The sequence below is a fragment of the Volvox carteri genome, assembly GCF_000143455.1.
Source record: "Volvox carteri f. nagariensis unplaced genomic scaffold VOLCAscaffold_19, whole genome shotgun sequence".
In the NCBI taxonomy this organism is placed as follows: domain Eukaryota; kingdom Viridiplantae; phylum Chlorophyta; class Chlorophyceae; order Chlamydomonadales; family Volvocaceae; genus Volvox; species Volvox carteri.
In genome coordinates, this window is record NW_003307562.1 from 537,532 (window position 1) to 565,003 (window position 27,472).

At 51.6% G+C, this 27,472-nt stretch overlaps 3 protein-coding genes across 3 annotated transcripts; 1 reads left to right on the forward strand and 2 right to left on the reverse strand.

Moving 5' to 3' along the window:
* Nucleotides 1–2,239: 2,239 nt before the first annotated feature.
* Nucleotides 2,240–9,885, reverse strand: VOLCADRAFT_90980 (uncharacterized protein; the record flags this gene model as incomplete). Its single annotated transcript, XM_002950579.1, has 9 exons — nucleotides 2,240–2,257; nucleotides 2,912–3,125; nucleotides 3,382–3,503; nucleotides 5,075–5,110; nucleotides 5,813–6,192; nucleotides 6,492–6,881; nucleotides 8,931–9,267; nucleotides 9,669–9,748; nucleotides 9,837–9,885. The coding sequence occupies 9 exons, from the start codon at nucleotides 9,883–9,885 to the stop codon at nucleotides 2,240–2,242; spliced, it is 1,626 nt and encodes a 541-aa protein (XP_002950625.1).
* A 325-nt stretch (nucleotides 9,886–10,210) lies between these two features.
* Nucleotides 10,211–10,780, forward strand: VOLCADRAFT_90981 (uncharacterized protein; the record flags this gene model as incomplete). The annotated part of the gene is made up of 1 exon (XM_002950472.1): nucleotides 10,211–10,780. The coding sequence occupies one exon, from the start codon at nucleotides 10,211–10,213 to the stop codon at nucleotides 10,778–10,780; it is 570 nt and encodes a 189-aa protein (XP_002950518.1).
* A 10,903-nt stretch (nucleotides 10,781–21,683) lies between these two features.
* On the reverse strand, nucleotides 21,684–26,780 carry vmp24 (metalloproteinase, extracellular matrix glycoprotein VMP24; the record flags this gene model as incomplete). Its single annotated transcript, XM_002950580.1, has 4 exons — nucleotides 21,684–22,190; nucleotides 23,124–23,491; nucleotides 24,735–25,299; nucleotides 26,631–26,780. Coding segments are annotated over 4 exons (1,590 nt in total), but the record flags the coding sequence as incomplete, so codon positions are not given.
* Nucleotides 26,781–27,472: the final 692 nt, after the last annotated feature.

Consider the following 27,472-nt stretch of genomic DNA (forward strand, 5'->3'; position numbering starts at 1 on the left):
TACTGCGCTTGACATTGAGCATCTAACAGCGACTCACTGCCAACACAAAGCGTTGACTACAGATGTTTATGCCATTAGACCTCATTTAAGTGAGCGAGGACAAGAGCTTGCCACAAGGCTGAAGTTTGAGAAGAGGCTTCTTCTCTGTGAGGGCGCCCTTAGGTCCAGTCTGCTGGGCTCTCTTACTGACGATGGTGACAATGAAATCTTCCAATGTGACTGGGAGGCACAGGAGCAGACCAATATTTTCAAGCTGCTCGGGCTGGGTGAGTCACGGGACTGTGTTGACCAGGTCCACATTGCCGGCGGCCACATCATGACTCTGTACTCGTCATCACAGAACTTTGTTACCTGCTTCTATCTGTTATTCTGACATGTATGCTAGCTATTTACCGCCGTCAAGGGTTGCAGTCCGATGCTGCTGCATGATAACTAACGTAATGTTTCATTGTTCTTTGCCCCTCTATTTGTTTTCAATGCAGATGTATTTTAGCTCTTGAGTGTCGAGGAGGCAGAGCAGTGTCTTGAAGCTGTTTCAAGCAGCAGCCGGACCCCATGACCAATGGATGTCGAGCGCTGGACCAGATCACCTAGCAGCAAATCAGAAAGTGAGTTCCTGTCAAAATTTGTGTTGGTTTCATTTCAGGGTTACAAATAGGCTGGTTGGGTGCTCACCAAGAATGCATGGTTTTGCGACATCGTGTTAATTGTGTGCTTCAGTATAGCAACCTGTCCATTTTTACTCCACTAAGCCTATATGTCTATAACTAACTGACTGACACATGTCCCGCTGCTGTTGCAGTCAACCACCTTGGACATGGTGAAGCAGTGGGCGACAGATGTGGGCGGTGGAGATTACAACAGCCATGATGACAGCAAAGGCCACCTCAAAGCGCAGCCGTTCTGGACCTGATGTCGTCTTGACTGAAGCGGATCATGGAAACAAAGGCGAAGGGGAAGGGGGGCAAGAAACGACGGTGGTAATGGATGCACGTTTATTTTGGGGTGGATGCACATGCAATGTGATGGACAGCTGCATTGTCTTCTTTTGTGGAGGTGCCTTTTCTTAGGGCTGAAGGCACGTTCGTATCACATGGTGGACAGGGTCTTGAGACGGCTTGGCTTATAAGCAAATCCGTATTAAGACACTGTTCATCATGTGATAAGAACACGCCTTACTAGTTAGGATTGGAGGCGCGTCCATATGGCGCGATGGACATTATGAAAAAGCTTAATTTGGGTCTGAAAGGGGCCTTCATATCACGTGATGTATATGTTTCATTTTATGGAGACGGCTTCTTTTTGGACTGAAAGGGCCCTTCATATCACGTGATATATATGTTTCATTTTATGGAGACGGCTTCTTTTTGGACTGAAAGGGCCCTTCATATCACGTGATGGACATGGGCTCGTTTTATGGAGACCACCTTCATTTTGGACAGAAGGGGTATTCAAAGCGTAAGGGACGTTCATTCTGAGCTACCTTCATTATGTAATGAAGTGGTCCTCATTCTAAATTGACCCGGGGCCCTCGATTTGGTGTGGAATGAAGGGTACCTTCATGAAGGTATGAAGGGTCTTCATTAAGGTGTGAAATGAGTGTGAATCGCATATAGAATGAAGGCTCCAGGTTCCCAGAGTGCAACTGGCCAATTATTCCATTTCTTCCAGGCTCAGACCCCCATTTATTCCCAAAAAAGTAATATATTACCAAAAAAATAAACACTGGTGTCACTGCGGTGGGAGATGTGCTTTGTTGCAGCAGTACTGATGGTGTGGGAGCTAAGCTTGCACCGGCGGAATCGTCAGCACTGCCTGCGGGCTCCACACGAATCACATCCATCCCGGGTGCATGCCGCATGGACAGTGCGGCAGACCGCAAGCCGGAATGCCCGTGCGGGCAAAATGGTAACGCAAGCTGAGTGAAGTTCGGTGTTGTCTGTGATGTTTATCCCTGAAGCGCCTCGGCAATTCGCCCCACAGTCGCGAGCTTCATCATGGCACACCACAAGTCTTCGGAGGCCCAGTGCATTGGCCAAAGTAAATGTACGAACAAGCAGCTTGTGTATTTCATATAGAAATGAAAGCAAATTTGTTGGCCTGCTGGTGGCATGTCGGATTGCTCATGCCGGCAAATGGTAACACAAGCTGGGTGTTTGAGTTATCATACGCCGTCACCTAAGAATTTAAATATGAGATACGCGGCAGCTGTCGGGATGAAATTTATACCGAGAATATTTCATCTGATTACCTTGCCCTGTGTGCAGGGGATGACGGTTGCCAGGGGATTGAGAGAGGACACAATGGCCGTGAGCTCCTCCCGCTGAGCGTCATTCAGCATATCCGTCTTGTTGAGAACCATAAACTCCGCACATATGCGTCACATGAAGTAGCGTTCTGTTGGAAAGTGACGGATACTCGTATATAAGAGAATGGTGACCAAAAGCAATAGGATCCGGTTTGCTGTGACTTAACAGTGTTGCGTTGGAAACATGGGCATGTACACACACATACACATCTTCAAGAGCATAAATACAACGATAAAGCCGCAGCTGTCTCCTTGACCCTTGCAACCCCCCAAAACATAATGCTACCTGCCTTGCGTTTACCTCCCCTACACCTTCCCTAATATGGCGTCCTCTACCTTCATAATAATGATTTCGGCAGTTTGTTAACGTATCCGGTATTGTTTGGCCTCCATCTGGTCCCAACTCACTCGATTTGCTCCACCAGCAGGTCCACTACCGGCCTCAGCCCCCCCCCCTCCCCGAGGTCGGGCCGCTGAGCCTAACATGCATGAGTCGACCACTCCTGTGACAGCAGCTGCTGCTGCTCCACGTTCAAGGACGCTTCCCGATCCTGGCTGCAACTTCTATATCTCATGCTTAAACACGGACAGCTGCAACTTCACCTCCTCGAAATCGATCTGTGGATGGCAATCGTGCCTGTGCTTCGTCTCGTTCAGGCAATCCATGAAGTAATCCCTCAGCGCCTCAAACACCACCCCACCCCACTCATCCACCTCCTCCTTTTCGGGGTACTCAACGGTATCAAACAGTGCCAGTGCCAGTGCTGCTATTAGGAAACCATCGATCGAGATATTTGACGAGATTCCTGGGGAACTCCTCGAAGAGGTTGTGCATGATAATCTGGTGACTCAGGGACATTCGACAGGGGGTTGACCATGAAAGGATCTGAACCCCGTCGTCACCATAAGGTGCCAAAAGGACTTCAGGGCAGGAGTTGTTGTTACAGGGTGGTACAGCTACACCAGTGGCCCCCTTTCCTGAGGCAATTCCCTGCTCGCCCCAGCTAGAGGGGCACCCTAATCCATTCACCCCATCCGACTTCAAAATCTACTCATTGGATTTGGCACCTCACCACCAGCATCCAACCAAATCTAGCGGATCTACAGCGCCACAACTTATTTCATGGTCAGCTTGCAAGCTTCTGTTATCACGTCCTTCACCATCCATAAGATGAGGGGCCACACAACTCACACTCTGAGGGGACAGCAGGTGGATTTGAATCGGGGATCTCCGGGAGCAGAAGTCAGGCCTGGGATTGTGTGCTGCCCTGGGTGAACATGCCGAAAGAATAAGCAATTTGCTGAAGATCATGTATAGCATAGCCCGCATGGAACTAATCCCTGATATGCCAAATTCCACAATTGACCAAGTCAAGTGATGCGGCAGCTGCAAGTCATGATCACCAGTACAGTCGCTAAACCTGTGATACTTTATCAATGAAAACCGTCGCCGAATTGTGTACAGGTGGTCGTCAGTCTTTTACATAGTCAAACACAGAGTTCAAGTCGAGCCGCAATAGAGGCTGCAAATCACGTCTTTTGAATGGATGGATGAATGGTTATTACAAGCCTCACAAGGTTGTATGGTCCAAACGAACTAACTCGAAGCAATGCTCATGATGAGCCGGATAAACAATACATATGTCCACCTGGGTGTACCGATATACACAACAGTTTCATACATGGACATACCGTGCAGTGACATGTTGCTTATATATGTTGAAAGCAACAAATCCAGGAAGTGTAAGCGAATGCATGTATGGGCGATCCGAGGCAGTCATGCAGTTCGTCGCACGGTGGCGGACTACTGCTGAGAAGAAGAAGATGCTTGTACACAGCAAAGGCGTAACCCGGGATGCTCAGATTGGCCTTGCATCGTTACAATGCCCCCCGCTCAGCAATTGACGTCCACGGCCATTATGTCGAGCGTCAGAGCCATCCCATCTCACGCATTGTGCGCTGGTTTATCCATATCACTATGGAATCGTCAAGTTACGATAATTACTGATTGCCAGAAGCAAACTGCCGACCTGTAGTTTATATCGGAAGTTGCGTGGCCCCGTCTCGATACCATTGTAACACAGCAAAAGTGTAAACCGGATGCTTGAGTTGGCCTTGTGTCATTACGTTGCCTAACACTTAGCCTCCTTCGTAGTCGAGGGCCTCTCCTCCCACAGCCTTGCAACCCAACCCTTCCGCAGACAAGTCGGGTGTCGGCTTCCTTGAAGCCGGATAAAGGCGGGGCCCCCTGCATCCATACAGGCCGGTAGCTAGCGCGGCATGTGTGACAATTGATGGGTAGTGTCAACGCGGTGGGAGATGTGCTTTGTTGCAGCAGTGCTGATGGTGTGGGAGCTAAGCTTGCACCAGCGGAATCGTCAGCACTGCCTGCGGGCTCCACGCGAATCGCATCCATCCCGGGTGCATGCTGCATGGACAGTGCAGCAGACCGCAAGTCGGAATGGTAACGCAAATGTTAACGCAAGCTGGGTGAAGTTCGGTGCTGTCTGTGATGTTTATCCCCGAAGCGCCAGCGGCCTCAGCAATCCGCCCCACAGCCGCAACTGTGGGGCAGCTTGCATATTTCATAGAGAGATGTAAGCAAATTTGTCGCCCTGCGGGTGGCAAGTCGGAATGCCCATGTGGCCCCCGGGCAAATGGTGACTTCTGTGCTCCTGTCTCCCTTAACCGTCTTCTCGTGCCATGGCCCTTACACTGCAGGAGAACTCAGCCTCAGCCAACCACGGCCACGCGACTGCGGCTCACCAGCCGCCACACAACTACCGCGCGACCAACACACCCCTACAGGGCAACACGCGCGCGACAGAACAGCACAAAACGCGAGCCTAAGGACCGCCCAAAAAGCCACCTGAATGAGACTCACGCACCATGAACGAACTACCAAAGAAAAGAAAAAAAGGGGGGGGCCCCTGGACTGAACCAGCAACGAGCCCTAGCCAACCGGGGCTCCCCAAGGCCGCAGTGCGGAGCTAGAAAGGCGAAAAACGCGATGAAGAAACCCTCCCCAACCCTCCTTCTGTCGACTCGCCGACTTTCCAGCCGCCCCTCAGTGGGCGTCTGCCGCTGGCCCACTGCTGGCCGAGCCCGGCGTGGAGTTGTCTGCAATTGACCAGCATTAAGGAAAGGGGTGGTTGGAAGCGAGGGGGTAACCAACGAATACCACGGGGGAAGGTGGGTGGGGAATAGTTAACTGCAAGCTGAAGCTCTACTGAGTGAAAGGCAGAATGCCTGCAACGAAGGAGCTGAAGCGTGATATACTCGCCACTCGAATACGGTTGTACGACAGTCGCACAGAACCAAACTTAGAGGCTATGACAGCTTCGCTCCGTCGCATCTAAGTCAACAATTCTGTGCTCCTATCTCCCTTAACCGTCTTCTCGTGGCTCTGACTCTGACGTACTTGCTAACCGTGCTTGGAATGGTGGAGACGGGAAGTAGGGAGACCGGCTGCCATGGCCCTTACACTGCAGACCGAAGAGATACCCGTTCATTGGCGAGGCCAAGGCGGCGGGAGACCTCCAGTTTGGCCGCAGTGTCGCACCGCGTGTAGTGCTGTACCATGGCATCTGTGCGCCAGCAGCCATGTGCCTTGCGCAACTCTGCCGGCACTCCACGGTCTGCACCTATGCCCATGGAGTGCGCCTTGATGTGATGCGTGATGCCTGCCAGGGATACCATTCTCAGTAGCCGTGTGCGGAAAGCCGCGTACGACAAGGAGTGCACTGGTGCCTCCCATGTGCCAGTCAGTGGGCCCGAGAGGTATCCACCACGCTGCATCCATTGGACTGGTCTGAGAAGCGGTCCCACATCTACATCTGCTGTCGATGGTCTTCTGCAGTAGCCACCTTGCGCCAGCAGGCGTTCTGTAAGTCCGACGGGACAGCAGGGACCTCCAGAGTGTGCAATGACAACCCAGTGGCCTCGCATCAGCTGGTCCGTCTTCGAACGAGGAATGGAAATCTCCATGTGGGATGCTGAAATTAGAAGATCTTCGTGCACGCAAATTTCTGCGGCATCATCAAACCGGAGAAAACCGCCAAACATGATGGCCACCGCGGCCACCATCATTGAATAATCTAGACGCACCTCAGGACCTTCCACTATGCAGGCCAGCGCTGCGATGTCTTCTGGCTCCAAGGCATCACGCGCTGCAGCGGTTTACCATGGAGCCGCTTTTCCGCTAAAGTCCGGACGATGCCACATGCAGTGTGATCTGTGGGCGTTGCTTTTCCTGCCATGCGGAAGTAGGTGCTGATTGCCACACTAGCCAGGCGAACACGGCCGGGCCCAACACCATCAGCCTGAGACGTGTTCAGCAGGGACAGCAAGTAAAGAGCTACCAGCTCTCCAGGAGTGGAATAGATGTCGCCCGGAAAATTGTGAGCCTCCCACCAGCAGCGATACTGGCGCCACGTGGCGGCATACTCCTTAGTAGTCCTGGCCACCAATGATTCTGGTGCCTCCTGCGCCAGTTGTGTGGCGAGGGCTTGGAGGTCGGCGGTGGCGTCGTCCCCCAGGGGCCCCAACAAGGCCCCTGCACATGCCGCTAGATCTGCGGGAGGCGGGCGACCAGGTCAGCGGGGACACGGATGCGTGTTTTGCTGGGGCCGGAAAAATCTAAGAGAAGGGCCAGGGTGGGCCAAGCCGATGCACCTTTAAGGGTCGCGTTGCCGGGACCCGGCAGGAATAGGTCCGCTGCCTGGCCTAACATCATGACCTCGTGGATGAAAGGTTCAAACCAGACGCCGTCTGCAGTGATCCTGGCCCACCAGTCCCTGGTCAGCCAGTACTGTGCGATCAGGCACACGCGGGCCTTGCATGCCTTTGCATGCAGCAGCACCTTAAGGATCCGGCTGAAAGAGGGATTGGCCCAGCAGCTGCGGCCCCATGCAAAGCGGAAAGCATCCACCCTTGCAGTGTCCGGCGTGAAGAACCTCGAGTAGTACACGGGGAGCTGTCGGTTGGTATGTGAAGCGAACAAATCTATATCGAAAGGCCCCCACTTGGCGTCCAGCGAGCGAAAGACGGCGGGTTGGAGCATCCAGTCGTCTGTGTCCTTCAGTTTTGACAGGAAATCGGCAAGTCTATTTTCTTCCCGGGGCCGCCACTCGGCCTGCAGGCGGATGTTGTGCTCGAAGCAAAATTCATGCAGCTCGCATGCCACCGTGTAGGAGTTGTCAGCTTCTGCGGAACCCTTGTTGATGATGTTTGCAGTGTTGAGGTTGACCTTAACTGCCCGGCCCGTGGGGCTATTGAAGGACTGGATGGCTAGGAGGATGGCGCGGAGCTCCTGCGGTGTGGATCCCATCCTGCTAGCTTCCGTCTGCCAGCTGCCTCTGGCCACTGCGAGCTTGCCGTCTAGAACCGTCCAGGCGCCCCAGCCGCCTAAGGAAGCTGCAGACTTGCCAGCCGCATCACAAAAGATCAAGATCAAGGAATGCACCTGGGTGGGAACCCATAGGTGATGACGGCCGTTAAATTTATCGAAGGATTTCAGCCAGAAATCTAGCTCCTCACGCGCTGCTGGGGACAAAGAGGGGTGGGACCCCCACGTTGATCATGAGTCGATGAGCTTGCCCAGCGCACGGGTTCACAGCCGTGACCAGGGCCCGAAGGCCCAGGACATCGAGAGGATTTGCCCTTTAAGAGAAGCGAGAGCCTTCACAGGTACTTTATGACCACTGAGTGTCACGCGGATTGCAATAAGGAGTTTGTCCCTCTTATCCTCCGGAACAACAAAGCCCCCTTCCGCAGTGTTGATGAGCATTCCCAAGTAGCGGATTCTCTGCTGAACCATGCCGAGCATGGATTTTTTCCGGTTGACTAAGAAACCGAGGGCTTCACCACCACAGCCCGCTGTGCTATCAGCCGGTCTGCGTCCTGGTCGGCGTGGGCTTGGTTGTCGATGTAACCAGTGCAGCGCCATCCGTGTGCACGCCAGGGGTGCATGACCTCGTGCATGAGCCCAGCACGCGGATGCTAGGCCGAAAGGTAGCTGGGTGAAGACGTAAAACACGCCCCGCCAACAAAATCCCAGGTATTCCCAGAAGGATGGGTCGATGTCTAGATGGTGGTAGCCGCGCTTGAGCTCGATAGTGAACATAAAATCATTTGGGAGCAGCCAGCTGGGCACTGCCTTGAGGTCTTCATAGCAAAACTCCGGAAAAGAAAGATTTTGTTCACCGGGCACCCATCCCAAATGAGCCGACACTAAGTCGTTTGCTGAACCACACCCAAGGGGCAGACCACATGCGGTTGTGTCGGCCAAACTCTAGCCATGCCAGAGGCCACCAATCCTGCGACTGGTCGGTGAAGGCTGCGTGCTCGTTAGCAGAGGCGTGATTCTGGCCGGACAAGGGTGGGGGTGAGGACCCCTTCTCCCACCGCAAGGGAAAAACGCTGATAATCCAAGATAGAACAAGAGTGTTGGTCACCCACGCTTTCCACGCGGGTAGGCAACGCCGGAGCCTGCCGTGCATCTGAGCAGGTGCCGGGAGCTGTGAGCACGGGACCTCGGGGGGTGACTGGTCGCCACCGGAGAGCGTGGCTACGTATTCACCTATCTCGTCACCCCAGGGCCCATGCTGTTTGTTGGGCCCACCTTTCACGTCATCGGCGGAACGCACTGGTTGTTTTCTGTGCAGAATAGGCGCGGTGTTGGCAGGTGCTTGGGTGACAACCGGGCGTCTTGCTTGGCCCGATTGAACTGCTAGCAGTTTATCTGGCTGGGTATCACTTGACAGGTCTGCTACTGGCTCGTGTGTGGCGCTGGAGGACCTCTGTTGCCCAAACTGCTGGGCGTTTCTCTCCAGCGAGTGTTGCACGTCCTTGATTATAGCTGGGTCGAACTCTATGTCCTCACTAATCAGACTGAGAAAGGTGTCCATGTCGGTGTCGGCCATGATGCGATAGTAGTGATTGTGCTGTCCCTTATGCAACTGTGAAAACAAAGCGAAACGAGACGAATGGCAGAGGCAAGGCACACCAAGGGAAGGAGATCGCTACAAGGAGTACATGGACGCGGACCCAAACCGCTAGGAAACGAAAAGCGAGACGACGGCTAGATTACAACAAAGGACGTCCTTCTTCACCGGCTGGCGGGCCACCCCGCCACGGGAACGCCTGAAAGACGGCTTGCACTCTCACTACGAGTCAAGAGCGAAATAGCAAACGGACTCAGTCTCTGACAGACAAGACTGCTGGCCAGTCGGCCCGAACGTCTGAAAGCAACGACCGCCGATGGTCCCATTGGAAGATAAGAAAACCGAACAACGTTGTTCATGCCACCGAACCTCGGGTGCACTCGGCCTGTGCCTGCCGCAATACAAGCCGAGTGCACCCGAGGTTCGGTGGCATGAAAAACCGGGCAAATAAGGATGCACACGGGCGTGTTTATGAACTCCGCAAAGATTCTGGGTCCTCCATCAACATAAGCAGCAAAGCGACGACGAGGACGAAGCGCATGCGGGCGCGCAAAAAGAAGAGGCCAACGCGCACGTGGGCGCACCACGAACAATTGAACACCAAAGCGCGCGTGGGCGCGGCCAACTAATCATGATTTTTTTCCCAAACGACGGCGCGTGGGCCTATGTGTGGTGCGTCAACGGCGCCTCTTCTAATCTCGCGAGTTGCGGCCAAGGTCATCCTCGCGCCTCCTGGTGTTATATCTAGGGTTGTGCCGACCATTAGAAATAGAATTCTAACGTAGAATAATTCTAATGAGAAATCACCCTATAAATGAGAAGGGCCTGCTTCTGGGATTAGAATGAGAAAGCTGTACGACAGCCTGGATCCTGCATTAGAATCGCCAGAAATAGAGGCTTGTGCATTATAATACTTGCACATTAGTACCTTACCTACAGATGTTACTCCGGGTCAGCTATGGCAGATCAAGCGGACAAGCCTGACACAAAGCAACCTGACCATCAGCCCGACAACATTGAAGTTTACAAGTATGGTGACAAGAATTTAGACGCCCCTGCCTACGCTAACGTCCTCAAAGAAGCTAAGGCAAAGCAGCGCGCGTCGTGGTGGGTTCGTTTCAACATCCTGCTGACAACTGGCGCTGTGTGGCTCCAATGCGTCCGCTGCAACAAGATCCTTAGCGCTAAGAACCCGTCACAAGTTTGCTCTCAGCAAGTCAGAGCATGCGATAAGAAGCTGATGGAGGCGGCTGCAGGAGGCTCCAGAATGCCTCCCTCGCCCAGCCCGCAGCCTGGGCCTTCCACCACCCCCTCCACCGCTCCCCCTGCTGCTCCCTCCAACGATCCGTCCGCCGGCCTGTCCGCTGGCCCCTCCGCTCCTCCCGGCCCCTTTGCCGGGTTTGAATTTAGCGTACTGGTGTCTGTATCCGTCTGGCGCCCTCCGTTTGGGCCTGAGGGCCGTTGTGTACCCCTGAGTACTTGGGACTCTCGTTCTATTGAGGTTCCTGACGCAGATTGTTGGGTTTGAATTTAGCGTACTGGTGTCTGTATCCGTCTGGCAACTGGATGGAAATAACAACACTTGGCAAGGTTAGCTTTGCATTCTAAGGGGGAATATATGGCCAAGAGGTACACCTTTCTGGGTTACGACCCCCGCCATCGACTTTTGGCATAAAAAAAATTGGAAACGCCTGGATAACCATGAGCCGCCATGTGGGCATGGCGGCTCATCGCCCGCCCGCCATCGACTTTTGGCATAAAAAAAATTGGAAACGCCTGGATAACCATGAGCCGCCATGCCCACAAATTTTCAGTTACCGTAGTGCTACTTATAGTTCGTGCTACAATAAAATCGGGAGGCACCGCGAATATGTAGCACGTACAAATTCTAAGGTATCCCAAGGGACCACAGCCCCGAAATATCGTACCCTCCGAAGCCGGTCGATCAAACTTCGCAAAAACTAGCTATAGGATTTCAAGGCGGAAATCAGCTCTTAAATACACAAAATATAGTCATAAACGTAGGACATGAACAACGCTGGAAAACGTGCAAGACAGGCAACCCTGCTTCAATGCGGGATGAAACCGCTAGCACCAAACGCTCCGGTGAGCGACCGAGCTGGATTTGCACCAGTTAGGCTTAATGATGCTGTTGTCGAGGCCCAGCGTGAGCGAATGGAGCACGAGGAGGTTGCTAGGCGCGAGCGCAATGCGGTCAATGCTATGGCAGCTGGCGAGGCGAGGCTTGCGCTCACACCGCAGCCTGGCATTCGATCTGTTGGACATCCTCTTCAACAAATCCCAAACACTGTATTGGCCTGGCCGGTTGGTTATTAGGTCGTTGCCACTGGTACTGAACTGTACGATCGGTCCAGAATTTGCTAGGGTGTTTCCAAAGTGCGAAAATGGTGAGAGACCATGAGCCTAAGAGTTCCCGGTGGAGGGAGACTGACTGGAAGCTGCAGTTTAAAAAGCCCCGAAATTTGTATCATGCCCGCAAAATCTGGTCCGGCCTTCCCCGAAATTCAAAGGGCACGTACAAATTTCAAAAAGTTTTTTCACCCCTCCCCGAACAAAGCGATCACGAACTATAAGTAGCACTACGGTAATTCTTCACGCTGGGTGAAAAGATAGCAAAGTAATTCTCATTCTCATTCTCATATTCTAATTTACTTCTAATTAGAAATGATATGAGAAGGATTTTCCTTCTACGGTTAGGAACAACGCTAGTTATATCCGATGCTGCCGTGTACTCCACCTCCTCTAGAGCCGCCTGCACCACCTCCGCCTGAGCTATGGCCACCTGCACCCCCACCCGAGCGGCTGGCAGCATGCTTTAAGGCTTGCTCCTTAACTCCCTCCACCAGTTTCCTGGGCTTCGTCTTGTCACAGAACTTGTCCTCGTTGCACAGAATGCTGAAGCCGCTTCTGACCAAGTTCTTACCACCATTAAAGTCCTGGCTACACTATGTAAGGAACAACCGCAGCAGCAGCAAGGTACGGTCACCCAGGATGGCGCCAATTTGGCGAATAGTTAACTGCAAGCTGAAGCTCTACTGAGTGAAAGGCAGAATGCCTGCAACGAAGGAGCTGAAGCGTGATATACTCGCCACTCGAATACGGTTGTACGACAGTCGCACAGAACCAGACTTCGAGGCTCCGATCGCTTCGCTCCTTCGCATCTAAGTCAACAAACAAGCTGGGTGTTCAAGTTATCATACGCTGTCATCTCAGAATTCAATTATGAGATACACGGCACCTTTTGAGATGAAATTTAGCCCGAGAGGCGTTGATGTGACTTTGAGCTCGGTCAATTGAGGCAGCCAAAGTTGTTTGTGCTCATTTGTGCTCATACGATTTTTGTTGGCTACAGGCGAGATACCTTGCGATAGAGATTGCTCTATATTACCAATAACGCGTTTCATCCGGGCGAGATATTATGTTTGGTCAGTTACACACACACGGACACACAGACACGGCCACATGCACACACACACACACATGGACATGGGCAATCCTACAGGTCGGGGTCCCCCTGGGCGCTTCGCGCTGGGGCCCCTCCCAAAATGCCTAAGGTAAGGGACTGCTGTTACAATGCTGCTGTCGCGCCGTCCGCGACGTTGTGTAACTAGCTAGCTAGGAGGCTTCATGCATAGTTGAAACTGCCTTGCAGATGTTGTGCACCGAGACCATCCATACACCAGTAATGATAATAGCAGTATCCACACGAACTATAAACCGCCATGCAACGAATGCATATATTAATGACAATACTCAAATATGTCCCAGCCAACGCGACACCAGCAGCTATAAACTCATGAAGTTTCACGCCGGCTGGCGGATGCATGTGCATGGATGAATAATTGAACGGTAGGGCATTACTAATTATAATGTCGAAACAGCAGGTGAGGTGTCATAAGCGCTCATACCTGAACAGCTACTGATTATAGTTGCACAGATTGGTAAATGAGGTGATCCATTCACCCCATCTGTCACCGAAAATTAAGGGTGCGTGCCGAGGAAGCATGTCGCAACCAGGCATGGCCATGGGCTGTGTATGTGTGTGAAATAGGGAGTGTAGCTCAACCCGTGGCACTACTACCATGGCAGTCCCTGCCTTCCCTGATGATTTGGGCCGCCCTCATCCTACTGTCCATTTCAACAAAGTCAGTAACTTTTAAATGTTCGGCAACCACCACCATCTAGTGGAATCTGCCGGATCAACGGCGGTGGCCAATCCACTCCCAGTTGTTTGGTTCGCAGGTCACTATAATCCGGTCCATCACCGTCCACTCGCATGTGGGAATGCATCAAAGCGCTTACGAAGTCACTCGTTGCCGGGATTAATCCTAGAACCTTCCGGGCCACTGTGCAGATTTGCTGTGTCTGGAGCGCTTATGTATGAACGTATGCTAGGCCAGTAAAAGCGGAACGAGACAAACATACATCCAGAGCGAGGTTAGCTCAGGCTCTTCATCAAGCATGCATGTGCACACGACAATGCACAATCGCCATGCGCTCTACATTCATCAACATTCCAGTCCGTGCTAATGCAATAATATAACCATTTATACTTGTATTGCACATGTGTAACACAGTGAAGGCGTAACCCGCGGCCGGGATTCTCAGATGGGCCTTGCGTCGATACTTTACCCCTGCTACTAGTAGGCAATGGACATTCTCGGCTAATATTACGAGCACAGGGACCATCCCACCTCACGCTTTTGGCGTTAGTTTAACCTATATACCATGGTAAAGCCGTCTACGGTACCTACTGTTTGTCAGAATCGAACCGCCGACCCGAAATTTATAACAGAACGTACAGTCCAGTCTCGAAATTGTTGCAACACAGCAAAGGCGAAATCCGAGATACTTAGGTATGCCTCGTGTCGTTACAGCATAATTATCTCGTGGGAAGACGCGGGAGGGTGGAATTGGTTGTACAAGCGCGTGCTGGTAGAGGGGGGTGCTGGCAGGCCTAACATGATGTACGATATAACAGGTAAGCCCCGGCCGTACACGCAGGATATGCCGTATCTACCTTTTTAGAACCCACCCGGGGTACCCTGTTGTGATAGTCGTCATCACGTTTGCAGCTTTGACGTAAAAGCAATATCCGAACCTGATCACATTGATGGTGGCATGGGTCTTGTACCACCCGTCGCTGTTGAGTGAGATGCAGGACGAGATCGCATTGCATGCGGCAGCAGCTGCGTAGATGGAGGTCTGCCAGCCAATGTCATTAAAGTTATGATCCACGTCTGGGAACGCGAAGTAGCCGTTTACGGGGGGGCAAACTGCATGGGCAACGATGAGAATATGTAGGCAAGTAGGCAAGTAATTAGCAAGGAGTAGGCAAGAATACACAAGATCGAAGAGGTTTTCGCACGTACAGCAGCAAGCCTAGCTATAGCAAACCTAACATGGTCATTCAGAACATTAGACAAATCGTCTTTGAAGGACAAGGGATCTGAAACCACGTCACTTCGGCTCCAACGAGACACGCACCGTCGCGATTGTTCTCTAGCACTGTGGAAGCTTCCTACAATGCTCACCAGTAGTGCCTGTGAGCGATAGCATATTTGGAGTTTGATCCCTGGTGTAAAAGCAGATTCCTTTGTTCACAAAGTTTACGGAAGACTGATTCTTGTACCAGCCGTCACTGTTGAAGCCTGCGCACGATGGGTTACTGAGGCAGGTACTGGCTGCACTGTAGAAACTGACGTGTCCAAGATCGTCAAGGTTGTGGTCCACATCGGGGTAGGTGGTAAAACCGGTAATCTGTGGGCAAGCTGCATTGCATTCATTGGCACAATAATGCAAGGCACAGCAGGGGGGCACTCAGCTGCATGCAGTATGTATGAGTATGTAAGTCTAGGTGTTATTTCAAACCGAAGTTTGAACCCCCCAAACCTTAAGTTAGGAAACTATTGACCGGTGCATTTTATCGTCGAAAACAGCGTAGAATTGCCTCCTTGTTGAGCGAGGGCCAGCGGTCCGAGTCGCAATACTCCCCGCCGGACGAACAGGCCACAACCAACAGACGACTAAATTTAAATTTGAACAGACGAAGTAAGGCACGCGCTGTATTGATTGCTCCATCTTACCAGTCGAGGATGCAGCTGCAAGGGCTGTTTGCTTGACATAAAAGCAACCTCCGGGCGACGCCCTATTGATATTTGCCTTCAATTTTAACCAACCGCCATCGTTGAATCCCTGACAACAGTTGTTGTTTTTGCACGACATAACTGCTTGTGATGCAGGAATCACATGGTCGTAGTCGTCGAAGTTATGATCCACATCCTTGAAAGCAATAAAGCCCAGCGATGTGTAATCCTGGCACACTGCGGAGGCACAAAGGATGAATGCAGCGGTCCGTCCACACACAGCGGTTCAACAAAACATCATGTATTGGTTCGTAAGGAAATTTCACTACATGCAGGGCACCTGCTCGGCACCTGCTCGGCACCTTGCTTCTTAGTGCTTCTTATGTCTAGGGTGGTGGCTGGGGCTTATAGACAGACCCCGAGCATAAATGAAGCAAGCTGTTTGCTGACCAGCGCGGGCAGCAGGTGTGTAGGACGTACGTCAGACGTACAGCAAGCAGAGGCGCGGACGCCGGCAAGCAAGCATGAACGCTTCTATATATTAGACGTGTATTACACATGCACAGCTTCATTTTATGTTGGCTCGTCGGCGCACACGCATACAACATCATCAGCTGAGATACCGCAACTACACACACTCGCAAAGCAGGCAGGTATATACAGCAAAAGTGCATGATATGTGGTCGGTGTATGCATATATGCATGCATGCCGTCAAGGGATGCTATGATAACGGAAAAAAAACAGGAGCGGAAGGGGGCGGCTTTAACGACGCAAAGCCCATCTGAGCATCCCGGGTAGAATGATTGATGCCGCTGGCCGTATTGTGTTGCATGATTACGCTGATATCTTTGCATTCTGTCCCTACTAACCAATAACCGGTTACGGTATTCGGCAGAAGAGCAGCGTCGGCAGCAGCAGCATGCACCTGGCCCTCTACTTTTCCTTTCCCAAATGGCACTTGGGTTCCTTTACCAGCACTTGGGTTCCCTTTGTAAAGGCAAACTCCATTTAGTGGCTGGGGATTGGAGACCATGATCTTCAGGTACCCTAACTTATGGAAGCCACCGCTCCCACGGTTTGAAACGCACTGTGATACCAAAGTATTATGCCAGGCCATGTTCTGGGTACCACTGAAATTGAAATCCACAATGTCATAAAGGATGTCATCGTTGTGGTTAACTTTATCCCAGGTCAACACTGTCCATCGACTAGGGGCACTTTACCTTCCACCATCTGGCAAGTGAGATAGAGGCATACGTATGTATTACCAACACGCACACGCACACGCACACGCACACGGCACACGCACACGCACACGCACACGCACACGCACACGCACACGCACACGCACACGCACACGCACACGCACACGCACACGCACACGCACACGCACACGCACACGCACACGCACACGCACACGCACACGCACACGCACACGCACACGCACACGCACACGCACACGCACACGCACACGCACACGCACACGCACACGCACACGCACACGCACACGCACACGCACATGCACACGCACACGCACACGCACACGCACACGCACACGCACACGCACACGCACACGCACACGCACACGCACACGCACACGCACACGCACACGCACACGCACATGCACACGCACACGCACACGCACACGCACACGCACACGCACACACACACGCACACGCACACGCACACACACACGCACATGCACATGCACATGCACACACACATGCACACGCACACACACATACAGTGTAGACCATACCAAACTTAATGACGGGCAGGAAAGCATGCAAGGGTCCCTATCCATTATACCAGTGCAATATCAGCACACCCTTAAACGAGTTACAGACATGCATACTTACTCGTCGTGACCTTGGTGTAAATGCAAACACCCGATGCCGGAGATGTCGGTGTGTAAGCATACTTCATGCAGCTGGCCAAGTTCCCCGAGCTGGAATCCATGTACATGTTAAAGGCCTTGCACCTGCTATCGGTAGTGCATCGGCTGGCTGCTGTCTCGGTGGTAATTAGCCCCACACATGCCAGGTCATCACCCTGATGATCCATATCAATGGCAACAGTGTAGCCCGCGATTGGAGGGCACGCTGCACGTGGGACGGTGTTGATTGCACACATGGCAGCGGCAGGTAACAATTGTACATGTGTTGAGAGGGTTACTATGCTACTCTTCGAATTGGCAAGAACAGGATCAGGAGCATGCAGGAGAACTGCTCATGGCTGGACTGAGTACGGGAATTAACAGAGAACAACGCATACATAATGAAGGTGAGGGCTATTGTCGATCATCAGAAAAACCATTCCTTAAGGAAGAGTAGTTTTGCAAGCGCATAATTGCAGATTCTAATCCGGGTTGGAATGAGAACTGGTCGCAGGAGCTGTAAGAAGGGGACAGGGCTGACAAATTTGTCATACAACCATAAAATCATAATCCTACGGGATCTCAATAACCAAATTCCTACGGGATATGCCGGGGGGCGCCCAAAGACGTTCACTCGAGAGGGGGAGGAATGTAAGAAGGGTTCAGCTCCCTAGGCATCACCCTGAGTACTCTTTGCCTTGAGCGGTGATTGGACGGTGATCGACATGATCCACTACAATTTGAATTTGAAAAAAAACAGGATTATATTTTGGGGTATATTTACTAAATATATGGGCCGGCTGCTTTCCAGGCAGTACTGCACATCCATTACATACCTCGGTAATAGCAGATTCCTGCCAATGGTCGCACAGGCCCAGCTATGCGCTTAATACAGCCCCAGATAGCATTGTTGGATACAAATGAGTTAAAAGCTTTGCACTCGCTATTGGAAGAACAGGCCGCCGCGACACTCTGCTGGCTCATTACACCGCACCCAATATCATCCGTTGTGTGGTCTACGTCGACCATGAGTGAATAGCCTGAGAACCTGCTGCAGGCTGCAAGGGATGAAGTATGTATTCAGGCAAGTGAGATAGAGGCGTATGTATGTATTTATGCACATGCACATGCACATGCACATGCACATGCACATGCACATGCACATGCACATGCACATGCACATGCACATGCACATGCACATGCACATGCACATGCACATGCACATGCACATGCACATGCACATGCACATGCACATGCACATGCACATGCACATGCACATGCACATGCACATGCACATGCACATGCACACAGTATAGACCATAACAAACTTACTGACGGGCAGGAAAGTATGCAAGGGTCCCTATCCATTATACCAGTGCAATATCAGCACACCCTAAAACGAGTTACAGACATGCATACTTACTCGTCGTGACCCTTGGCACACGCACATGCACACGCACATGCACATGCACATGCACATGCATACAGTATAGACCATAACAAACTTACTGACAGGCAGGAAAGTATGCAAGGGTCCCTATGCATTATACCAGTGCAAAATCAGCACACCCTTAAACGAGTTACAGACATGCATACTTACTCGTCGTGATCTTGGTGTAAATGCAAACACCCGATGCCGGAGATGTCGGTGTGTAAGCATACTTCATGCAGCTGGCCAAGTTCCCCGAGCCGGAATCCACGTACGTGTTGAAGGCCTTGCACCTGCTATCGGTAGTGCATCGGCTGGCTGCTGTCTCGGTGGTAATTAACCACACACATGCCAGGTCATCACCCGGATGATCCATATCAATGGCAACAGTGTAGCCCGCGATTGGAGGGCACGCTGCAAGTGGGACGGTGTTGATTGCACACATGGCAGCGGCAGGTAACAATTGTACATGCGTTGAGAGGGTTACTATGCTACTCTTCGAATTGGCAAGAACAGGATCAGGAGCATGCAGGTGTAGCAAGCTACATTTCCCTTAGAATATTTTAACGATTACTTTTAACAATAACTGTTAATTTGTTAAACGATTTGACTCAAGTTTCGTACATGTTCCGAGTTTCGTCACATGTCGCGAACTGGGCAGCTGTTCGTAAGCGAATCTAACGGGCTGGGGCCCCGGGCCCCACCAACATTATCCTAGTACGGCAAAGTCCGTAGTAGAGATTATCCGGCAGGTAGGCCGAGATATAAGCTACCCGGGCGGGGTGTTCTGGCCAGACACCGACGTATCACATTACTAGGTGTTCGGAGTTCAAGGCTCCGCTGCCACCGTCTCTAATCGTTACGTACACGTCTTATGTACGCTAGTGCTTGCCGCTTGGTTGGAATTCTTCCTACGACGGCGAGGACTAACAACTCCACGCTTCCGCGCTGTCAGTCGTCCCGCCAGGTGAGCGACTGCTACAGCAGGAGAACTGCTCATGGCTGGACTGAGTACGGGAATTAACAGAGAACAACGCATGCATAATGAAGGTGAGGGCTATTCTCGATCATCAGAAAAATCATTCCTTAAGGAAGAGTAGTTTTGCAAGCGCATAATTGCAGATTCTAATCCGGGTTGGAATGAGAACTGGTCGCAGGAGCTGTAAGAAGGGGACGGGGCTGACAAATTTGTCATACAACCATAAAATCATAATCCTACGGGATCTCAAATAACCAAATTCCTACGGGATATGCGGGGGGGGGCCCGAGGACGTTCACTCGAGAGGGGGAGGATTGTAAGAAGGGTTCAGCTCCCTAGGCATCACCCTGAGTACTCTTTGCCTTGAGCGGTGATTGGACGGTGATCGACATGATCCACTACAATTTGAATTTGATGGATTATATTTGATGGATTACATTTTGGATTACATATATTTCCTAAATATATGGGCCGGCTGCTTTCCAGGCAGTACTGCACATCCATTACATACCTCGGTAATAGCAGATTCCTGCCAATGGTCGCACAGGCCCAGCTATGCGCTTAATACAGCCCCAGATAGCATTGTTGGATACAAATGAGTTAAACGCTTTGCACTCGCTATTGGAAGAACAGGCCGCCGCGACACTCTGCTGGCTCATTACACCGCACCCAATATCATCCGTTGTGTGGTCTACGTTGACCATGAGTGAATAGCCTGAGAACCTGCTGCAGGCTGCAAGGGATAAAGTATGTATTTGGGCAAGTGAGATAGAGATGTACGTATGTATTTACCATCAATGCTATGTATTTAAGCTAACCAGCCATACCCTTTATTATAATGCTTCTGTTTCGTTTAAGTACACTTATCATGATGCGTACATGCACATGTGTGCCAATGTGAAACATACACCTACTCGGAGCTTGCATATGCATCAAGCCTTCGCTCGATGGCATCGATGCATGTGTGAAACAGGGGGGGCATATCTTCACCCGTGGCAGCTACCCGCAGCTGCGAAACCCTGCCTTCCCCAGTATTTCGGGGCACCCTCATCCAGTATAGGTAACCCTAGTCAACTTCTCAGCGGATCGCTCAGGGTCCGCACCCACCACCAGCATCCAATGGAGTCTGCTGGATCGACAGCGGCCCAACTCGATTCCTAATCGGCACGCAGGTTAACTTTATCCCCGGTCATCTATGACCTTCCACCATTGGAAGGTTTATTGATCCTGACAGACCTCGATTCCGGGATCTCCCTGGGGCAATGGTTGCCCTATCAGTAGTGCCTGACCTAGTACGTATGTACATAAGAATGTCGGAATCGCCGTCCCTGTACGAGCCATGATGAGCCATGGTTACATGATGATGAGCCACGATTACCCTGAAATGTGGGCTTTATTAAGATGGTGTCTGAGAACAGGTTGGATTTACTTCCAACCACGTGCAAGTGGACGGCAACATGGGCCGCAGGCATAGTGATTCCTGCGTGACAAAATACTGATGGCGGCCAATGTGGACTGTATGTTGCAACCCTTTCATCGTTGAATCCCTTAATACGTGCTAGGCTTTATGGTCCCGCCCCGAGCAACCTAAACTTTCATTTCTTACTTTGTATGTCGGACCTGAGCATGCATGCACGCAAGAGAACCAATAAAATTAAGGAAGCCAGCTAGCTGTCACTAGCCACACCACACACACACACACCCGCTGTGCGTGTGTGTGGGTCATGCATGGAAGAAGGAAAGAATGAGACCTGCAGTGATCAACGAAATATGCGTGCGCAGAAGGCGTGCAGATGTTGTGGGGTTCAGTGGTATTCCTTTACATTTCTGCATGTATGTGAGCTGCACACCTAGGTCTACTACCGCACTAGCTGGATTCCCACACTACTCTGCACACCTAACCTTCCTATACTTACACGAAATGAAAGAGTATCAGCCCTGGATGAATAATGGTCTGCTGGTGGCCAGAAACGAGTGCAGAGCTCGCATGAGCCAACAAGCCACGCAAGGAAGGCAAACTTACCAAATTGTGTGGAAGGGGGAGGCGGTGGCCTCAGCGGTGGCGGGCTAGGGGGTGGAGGGCTGGGGGGTGGAGGGCTAGGGGGTGGAGGGCTGGGGGGTGGAGGGCTAGGGGGTGGAGGGCTGGGGGGTGGGGGGCTAGGGGGTGGGGGCCTGGGGGGTGGGGGCCTGGGGGATGGTGGAGGTGGTGAACAAGGCGGCTGCGGGCTGGGAGGCAGCTGTCTTGGTGGCGGGGTCGTAGGTGGCGGTGGCCTTGGCGGTGGAGGTCTAGGAGGTCGTGGGCTCGGGGGCCACGGGGAAAGGGGCGGAGGTGGCTGGGCTTCCAGGTCGCCGAGGGAAGGGCACTCAAAAGGCGAGTTCGTAAATCGGCAGAGGTGCACCCTCAAGGTGTCTGTATCGACCCATGATCCCCCATACACGACCAGGTTGTAGACATCCAGGATCAGCTGGGACATGGGGCTGACGGCGTTGATGAACTGGATTTTGCGGTCGCTGTTCACAAATTGACGAGCGGTGTAATCATTATCCTGCATGCAGCAACAGTAGGAAAACGCTTAGATAGTTTGCATTGCAGTAGCGAAATATCGTAGTGACGGTAGTACAGTGCCGGTAGCGAAATACCGCTTAGATAGTTCGCATTGCAGTAACGAAATATCCATGCTTGCTTTCGATACCCAAAACCAATACCCTGGCCATTTTCGATACCCTGGCCATTTTTTGCTGCAAACTTAAATACCTTTTGTCACGGCATTTTAGCGTCACGTTCATTTTACTGTCTTTCCTACTTGTCTTAGGTTATATCGGTAGGAACATGCGTAATTTCGTGTTGTTGTTTCGTGTTCGCGTTACATTCTCTTTGCTGATCGATTTGTGGTGATTTGTGCTGATCGAAATGCGAATGCATGCTCATTTGTGTATGCTTACGTATTTTACCTGTGTATTCTCCCTTTCTTGTGTGAATGTTTTGTCACACCGAGATAATGTGCTTTATTTTTGTCATTCGTGGACATATAGTCCACGACATATAGTCGTAGTCATAGTTGAGGCTTACCTCTTGAGGGCCTCCTGTGATCGATAGAGATCGATAGCCTGACTTCGGTATTTATAGCTGGCAGCGGGCTGGCGTGCGTGGATGTTGTTGTTGTTGTTGTTGTTGATGATGGGTTGTTACATGGTCGTGGGTTTTAGGGTTTGCTTGCTTGTGTATTCGGATACCGTGACAGCCAATACTGTGTCGCGCACAGCTGTTTGTCTGACACCCAATCACCGAATACAATGCCTTTCTTTCTTTCTAGGGCTGGTCAGCCCAGCCTTGTAGTGTTATTATATTACATATTCAGCTCACCTGAACAGCTATCTGCTGTGCGCACGTGTTTGTCGATGCTACAGTCATATGACGAGACACAATTGTAAACATTGCATCTAACGTTTCGTGATAGTTATTTGAAGGCACCACTCACCATCGTGGCATTTAATTCATGAATGTTAACCTTGAAAGCATATGATGATCCTAGGCCAGCATCGCCTTCCCTGGCTACTCGGACGGCCATGTACAGGTTCAGAGCTGACTTTGGGTCGTTGTATGTAAACAGCCAATCCGGAGTCACCCGCAGGTAGTTGTTGTTGCCAGTCAGGTAGGTGGCAGGCAGTGTAAAGGTCCGAGCTGTGCCTGGCAGCAAGGCACTGCTGTTCAGCTGGTCACCTCCGACCGCGGGTGTGGCCCAGCCCATGCGGGAGATCTCCGCAGCGTTGGGGCAGGCATCACCGCGGCCCATGGCTGTCGAGTAGTCGCCGTACTCAATACCGTTCTGCCAAGAGTGCCAGAGACCTGTGCACATGTAACGAGCAGCACATAGAGTACTAGCTGGCGCCACAGTAGATGTAGCAGCCGATACACAGTATGGCGCTATAAATACGCGCAGAGCGCGACCACCTGCAACTCGAGAGACCTTTTCAGCGGTCAGCTGCTACAGTAGAGAACTAGGATAATACAGGTTGGAAGCCGAATCGTAAATAAACTTGTTTTACCGATTGTCTCTATGTCGTGCCCTGGTATATATTAGAGGGACCGTCCCCTTTCTATTATACTAGGGTGCGACTTACATCGATTAAAATTTTACAGACCTTAGTGCCGCAGCAACGTCATGCATGTATATCGCTTATGGGTTGCCTGCCATGCTAAAGATCAAGGTATTACTAGTAATATATAGTACGTAGGCGGCTGGCAGAGGTTAAGGCCTGGCTTCTGCTCCCGACGCGTTCCGGCGCGTCTGGGTTCAAATCCGCCTGCCGACCTCTCGGGGTGTTTGAGAGGTGATGAAATGGGAGGTGGCCCCCCATCTTGTGGACGGTGTAGGACGTGATAAAATCAACTCGCGAACTGACCAGGAACTAAGTTGACGCGCCGTTGATCCGCTAGATTTGGTTGGATGCTGGTGGTGAGTTGCCAAACTCAAAGAGTACACTCTGAAGTCGGATGGGGTGAATGGCTTAGGGTGCCCCTCTAGCAGGGGAGAGCAGGGAACTGCCTCGGGAAGGAGGCCACTGGTGAAGCTTAACCACCCTGTAACAACATATAGTACTTAGTGAAGCGTTGCTACCAAACCCTACAAGTTTGATTTTAGCGCCTTCATTTGGCTTGCTAGTATGCTTTGGAAGAAAACAAGCGTTAACACCCAAGCCGCTGTAAGTTGCATGTTTGGGCATTACTCTTTGGTCCAACATCAATCAGCAGTAGTTATGATGTGTGAAACAGGGTATATCTTCACCCGTGGCAGCTACCCTGAGAAACCCAGCCTTCCCCGGTATTTCAGGGCAACCTCATTCAGTCACCCTCGTCAACTTCTCAGAGGTCGACAGCGGCCCAACTCCTGGTCGACTTGCAGGTTACCATTATCCCAGGTCACCACCGTCCATCAGCCAGGGGCGCAATACCTTCCACCACAGGAAGGATTATAGACCCTAACAGCCTCGATCCCGGGATCTCCCGGGGGCAATGGTCACACATTACCAGTAGTGCCTAACCTAAGTGTAGATATGTATGCACTCAGGCAGTCACCCATCACACATACCATAGTTGTGTATGGCCTCCTGCATTACTGTTGCCCATCTGTACACTCCAGAGGCTGATGTCTGCAGGAAGGTCCGTTGGCCCGGCAATAATGCCAGCCCTGACCAGGGGCACACTGGTTGAAGGCCCGGTGGCACTATGTAGGTGTAGTGGCTGAAGGATGAGAAGGCTACAGGGCCGATGAGGGGCCTGGTGGCTGCATCCGCCAGAGCCGAGATTGCCCAGCTGCCACAGCTAGTCGTGATAGGTGTCGAACACTGGTGCGTCACACGCACAGCCCGGAAGGCAGTTATGTTGAGGTTGAACTTCCCATATGAGCACTGCGTGTACTTTTCAGCAAGGCCTCCCTTGCCATCCCCATTAGGGCCCAGGTAGAGGGTCCGGATTTCTTCCTCTGTGATGGTAGCGGGGAAGCCGCAAGCAGGGTAGTCGAGAATCATGACCAGGAGGTGCTGGTAGATGACTTCATCAGGGCTTGGCAGGGCTGCTGGGGCGAGGGTGATGGTGGTCAGGGTAGTCGAATTATCGGGTCTGCACTCGCCCGTCGCCTCATTAAAAAGACAGTCCTGTACAAACGTGCATTCACCGATTCATACATTATTACTCATTATACGGGTGCTCTGGGTAGGAACTACTCGTTCAGCACGCGCCGTTGGCTAGTGCGTGTCACCAACTACTATGTTCACGCACATATGCATGTGTCGACTTTATCCAATGGCAGCAGGGGTAAAAGTATTGTAGGTGATGAGACTGTGCATACAGCAGTGCAGCGCAGACAGAGCTGGCACGCATGGATTGCAGGGATCAGGTGAACAGATCAGGCAAACACGCCCCTGTGAACAAGGGCGGGATGAAAGTAATTGGGGCACGTAACAGCTTATTGGTATTTAGAAATTGGTGATTGTGTTAGAGATAAGAGTCCTTCAGTGAACACATCACTCGCTCATATCGTTACACAAGGAGAGAGAGAGAATGGATACGCAAGCAGTATATAAGCATACCGTAGCCAATCCTGATTCGATGTCGTATTGGGATAAAGGCAACTAATCAAACTACCGAAGTGTCAAGCCTGAGTGTACCTAAGAGCACTTTCCAACAGATTGCAAAAAAAACGGCCTGAAATTTTCTTTTACACGCGAAACGTTTTTGTTCCCCAAAAGGTGGTCCGGAATACTCCTTGGCTCCAAATTGGTGAAGGCCAGAGCGAATGGAGTGAAGCCGGAGCAGCAGCAGAAGCAGCAGGTTAGCCCTATTACACTCTCGCGAAACTACTGCTGCTGTTGCCGATGTTCAATATGCTTGCCGGCACCTTGCCGGCACCTTGCCTCCTTTGAAAGGAGGCCCCTGCTGCTGACCAGTACGTAGATTGGCAAGCATACATGCAATGCAATGTCATGCAATGGTCCAGCAATAAGCCAAACAACTTGCTCATCACCATTATTGGTCCTGCTGCTGGAATAATGTTGGTTCGCCTGCCGCGGCAGGAACGGCTGTTCCTAGGAATACAGGCCTGTATCAGAATGAAGGGTTTTCACATCATACCTGCATCATGAATAGCTAGCAGCAGCTCTCTGACCGACGTCTGTTTGTGTACCCCCACAACGGCTGTAACATGCGCACGCACGCGAGGACAAATAGCGAACGAGCGATTTCAAGGGAATGTGATGTTTCATATAGGTGCGACACATCCAAATGATTGACGTTCATTCTAACAAGTACATAACCCCGCGTGCTGCCATCGCCGCTCTCTTTCCTTTCCTGCTGTGTACAGCACCTTTGACACTACTCGTTTGGTGCTCGCTGTAGTACCTACTACATTTCGCTCCCCTCATCACACTTCTGCCAGTGGGGATGCGCTGCTAAGGGAATCAACGCGCACACGTTACAATACACTCACCAGCTCCACCACCGCGCCAGGTGAAATGGGAATACCCCTTGAGTCCCTTCCGGGTGGTATGTAACCGCCACTGAGCGGTATCAGAGCTCCTCCGCTATCACGGATTAGCCACTGCTGGATGTTATCCAAGGTAAGATAAAGAAGGTCTCCAACGATCCGCGTTCTGACGACATTCTTTGTGACGGGCCTCCGAGCTCCCACTGCATGCACCACTGCATGCAAGCGTGCACGTGGCACGGCCAATATTGAGATGAACGAAAGCGCAGGGGAAGCATTGATTACTTCAGCATATCCGTGCGCAAGGGCACCGTCATATTGATATGCGCGCATATGTATTAGGGCCTGTTTCCAGTGCGGATTAAGGGACGGGATTAGCTTTAAATCCGGCGCTGATCCCCACCATGGAAACTCTGTGGGATTAAGCTGGATCAGCGTAGGAGGGATTAGGAGCTGCGTTAGTCTTAATACATGCACATACAACAGCATGCATGTGCACCACCGGAAAACTCAGGGTTCTTTTAAATAACGCACGTCAAGCTACATCAAACTGTTCATTTGCCATGCTGGGCGCTTTCGTTTGCTTCGTCGACCCCTCCAACTCGTCGGCATTTGCGTCGGTAATAGTATTCGCAGCTACAGAAGGAACACCAGGATGCAGGCGCACATGGAAGAAATGACAGTTACAGCTCATTACATACAGCTTTTTGATTTGCGCTCCTGTGCCGAAAAATAGTCAGTTGCTAGCAGGGAGCACGCATGCTGCTGCCCGCAAAGTAGTAAGACCCCGCATCCCGCTGTCAGCTTGCAGGAGTTTCCACCATTATGATAATACAATGCCCCAC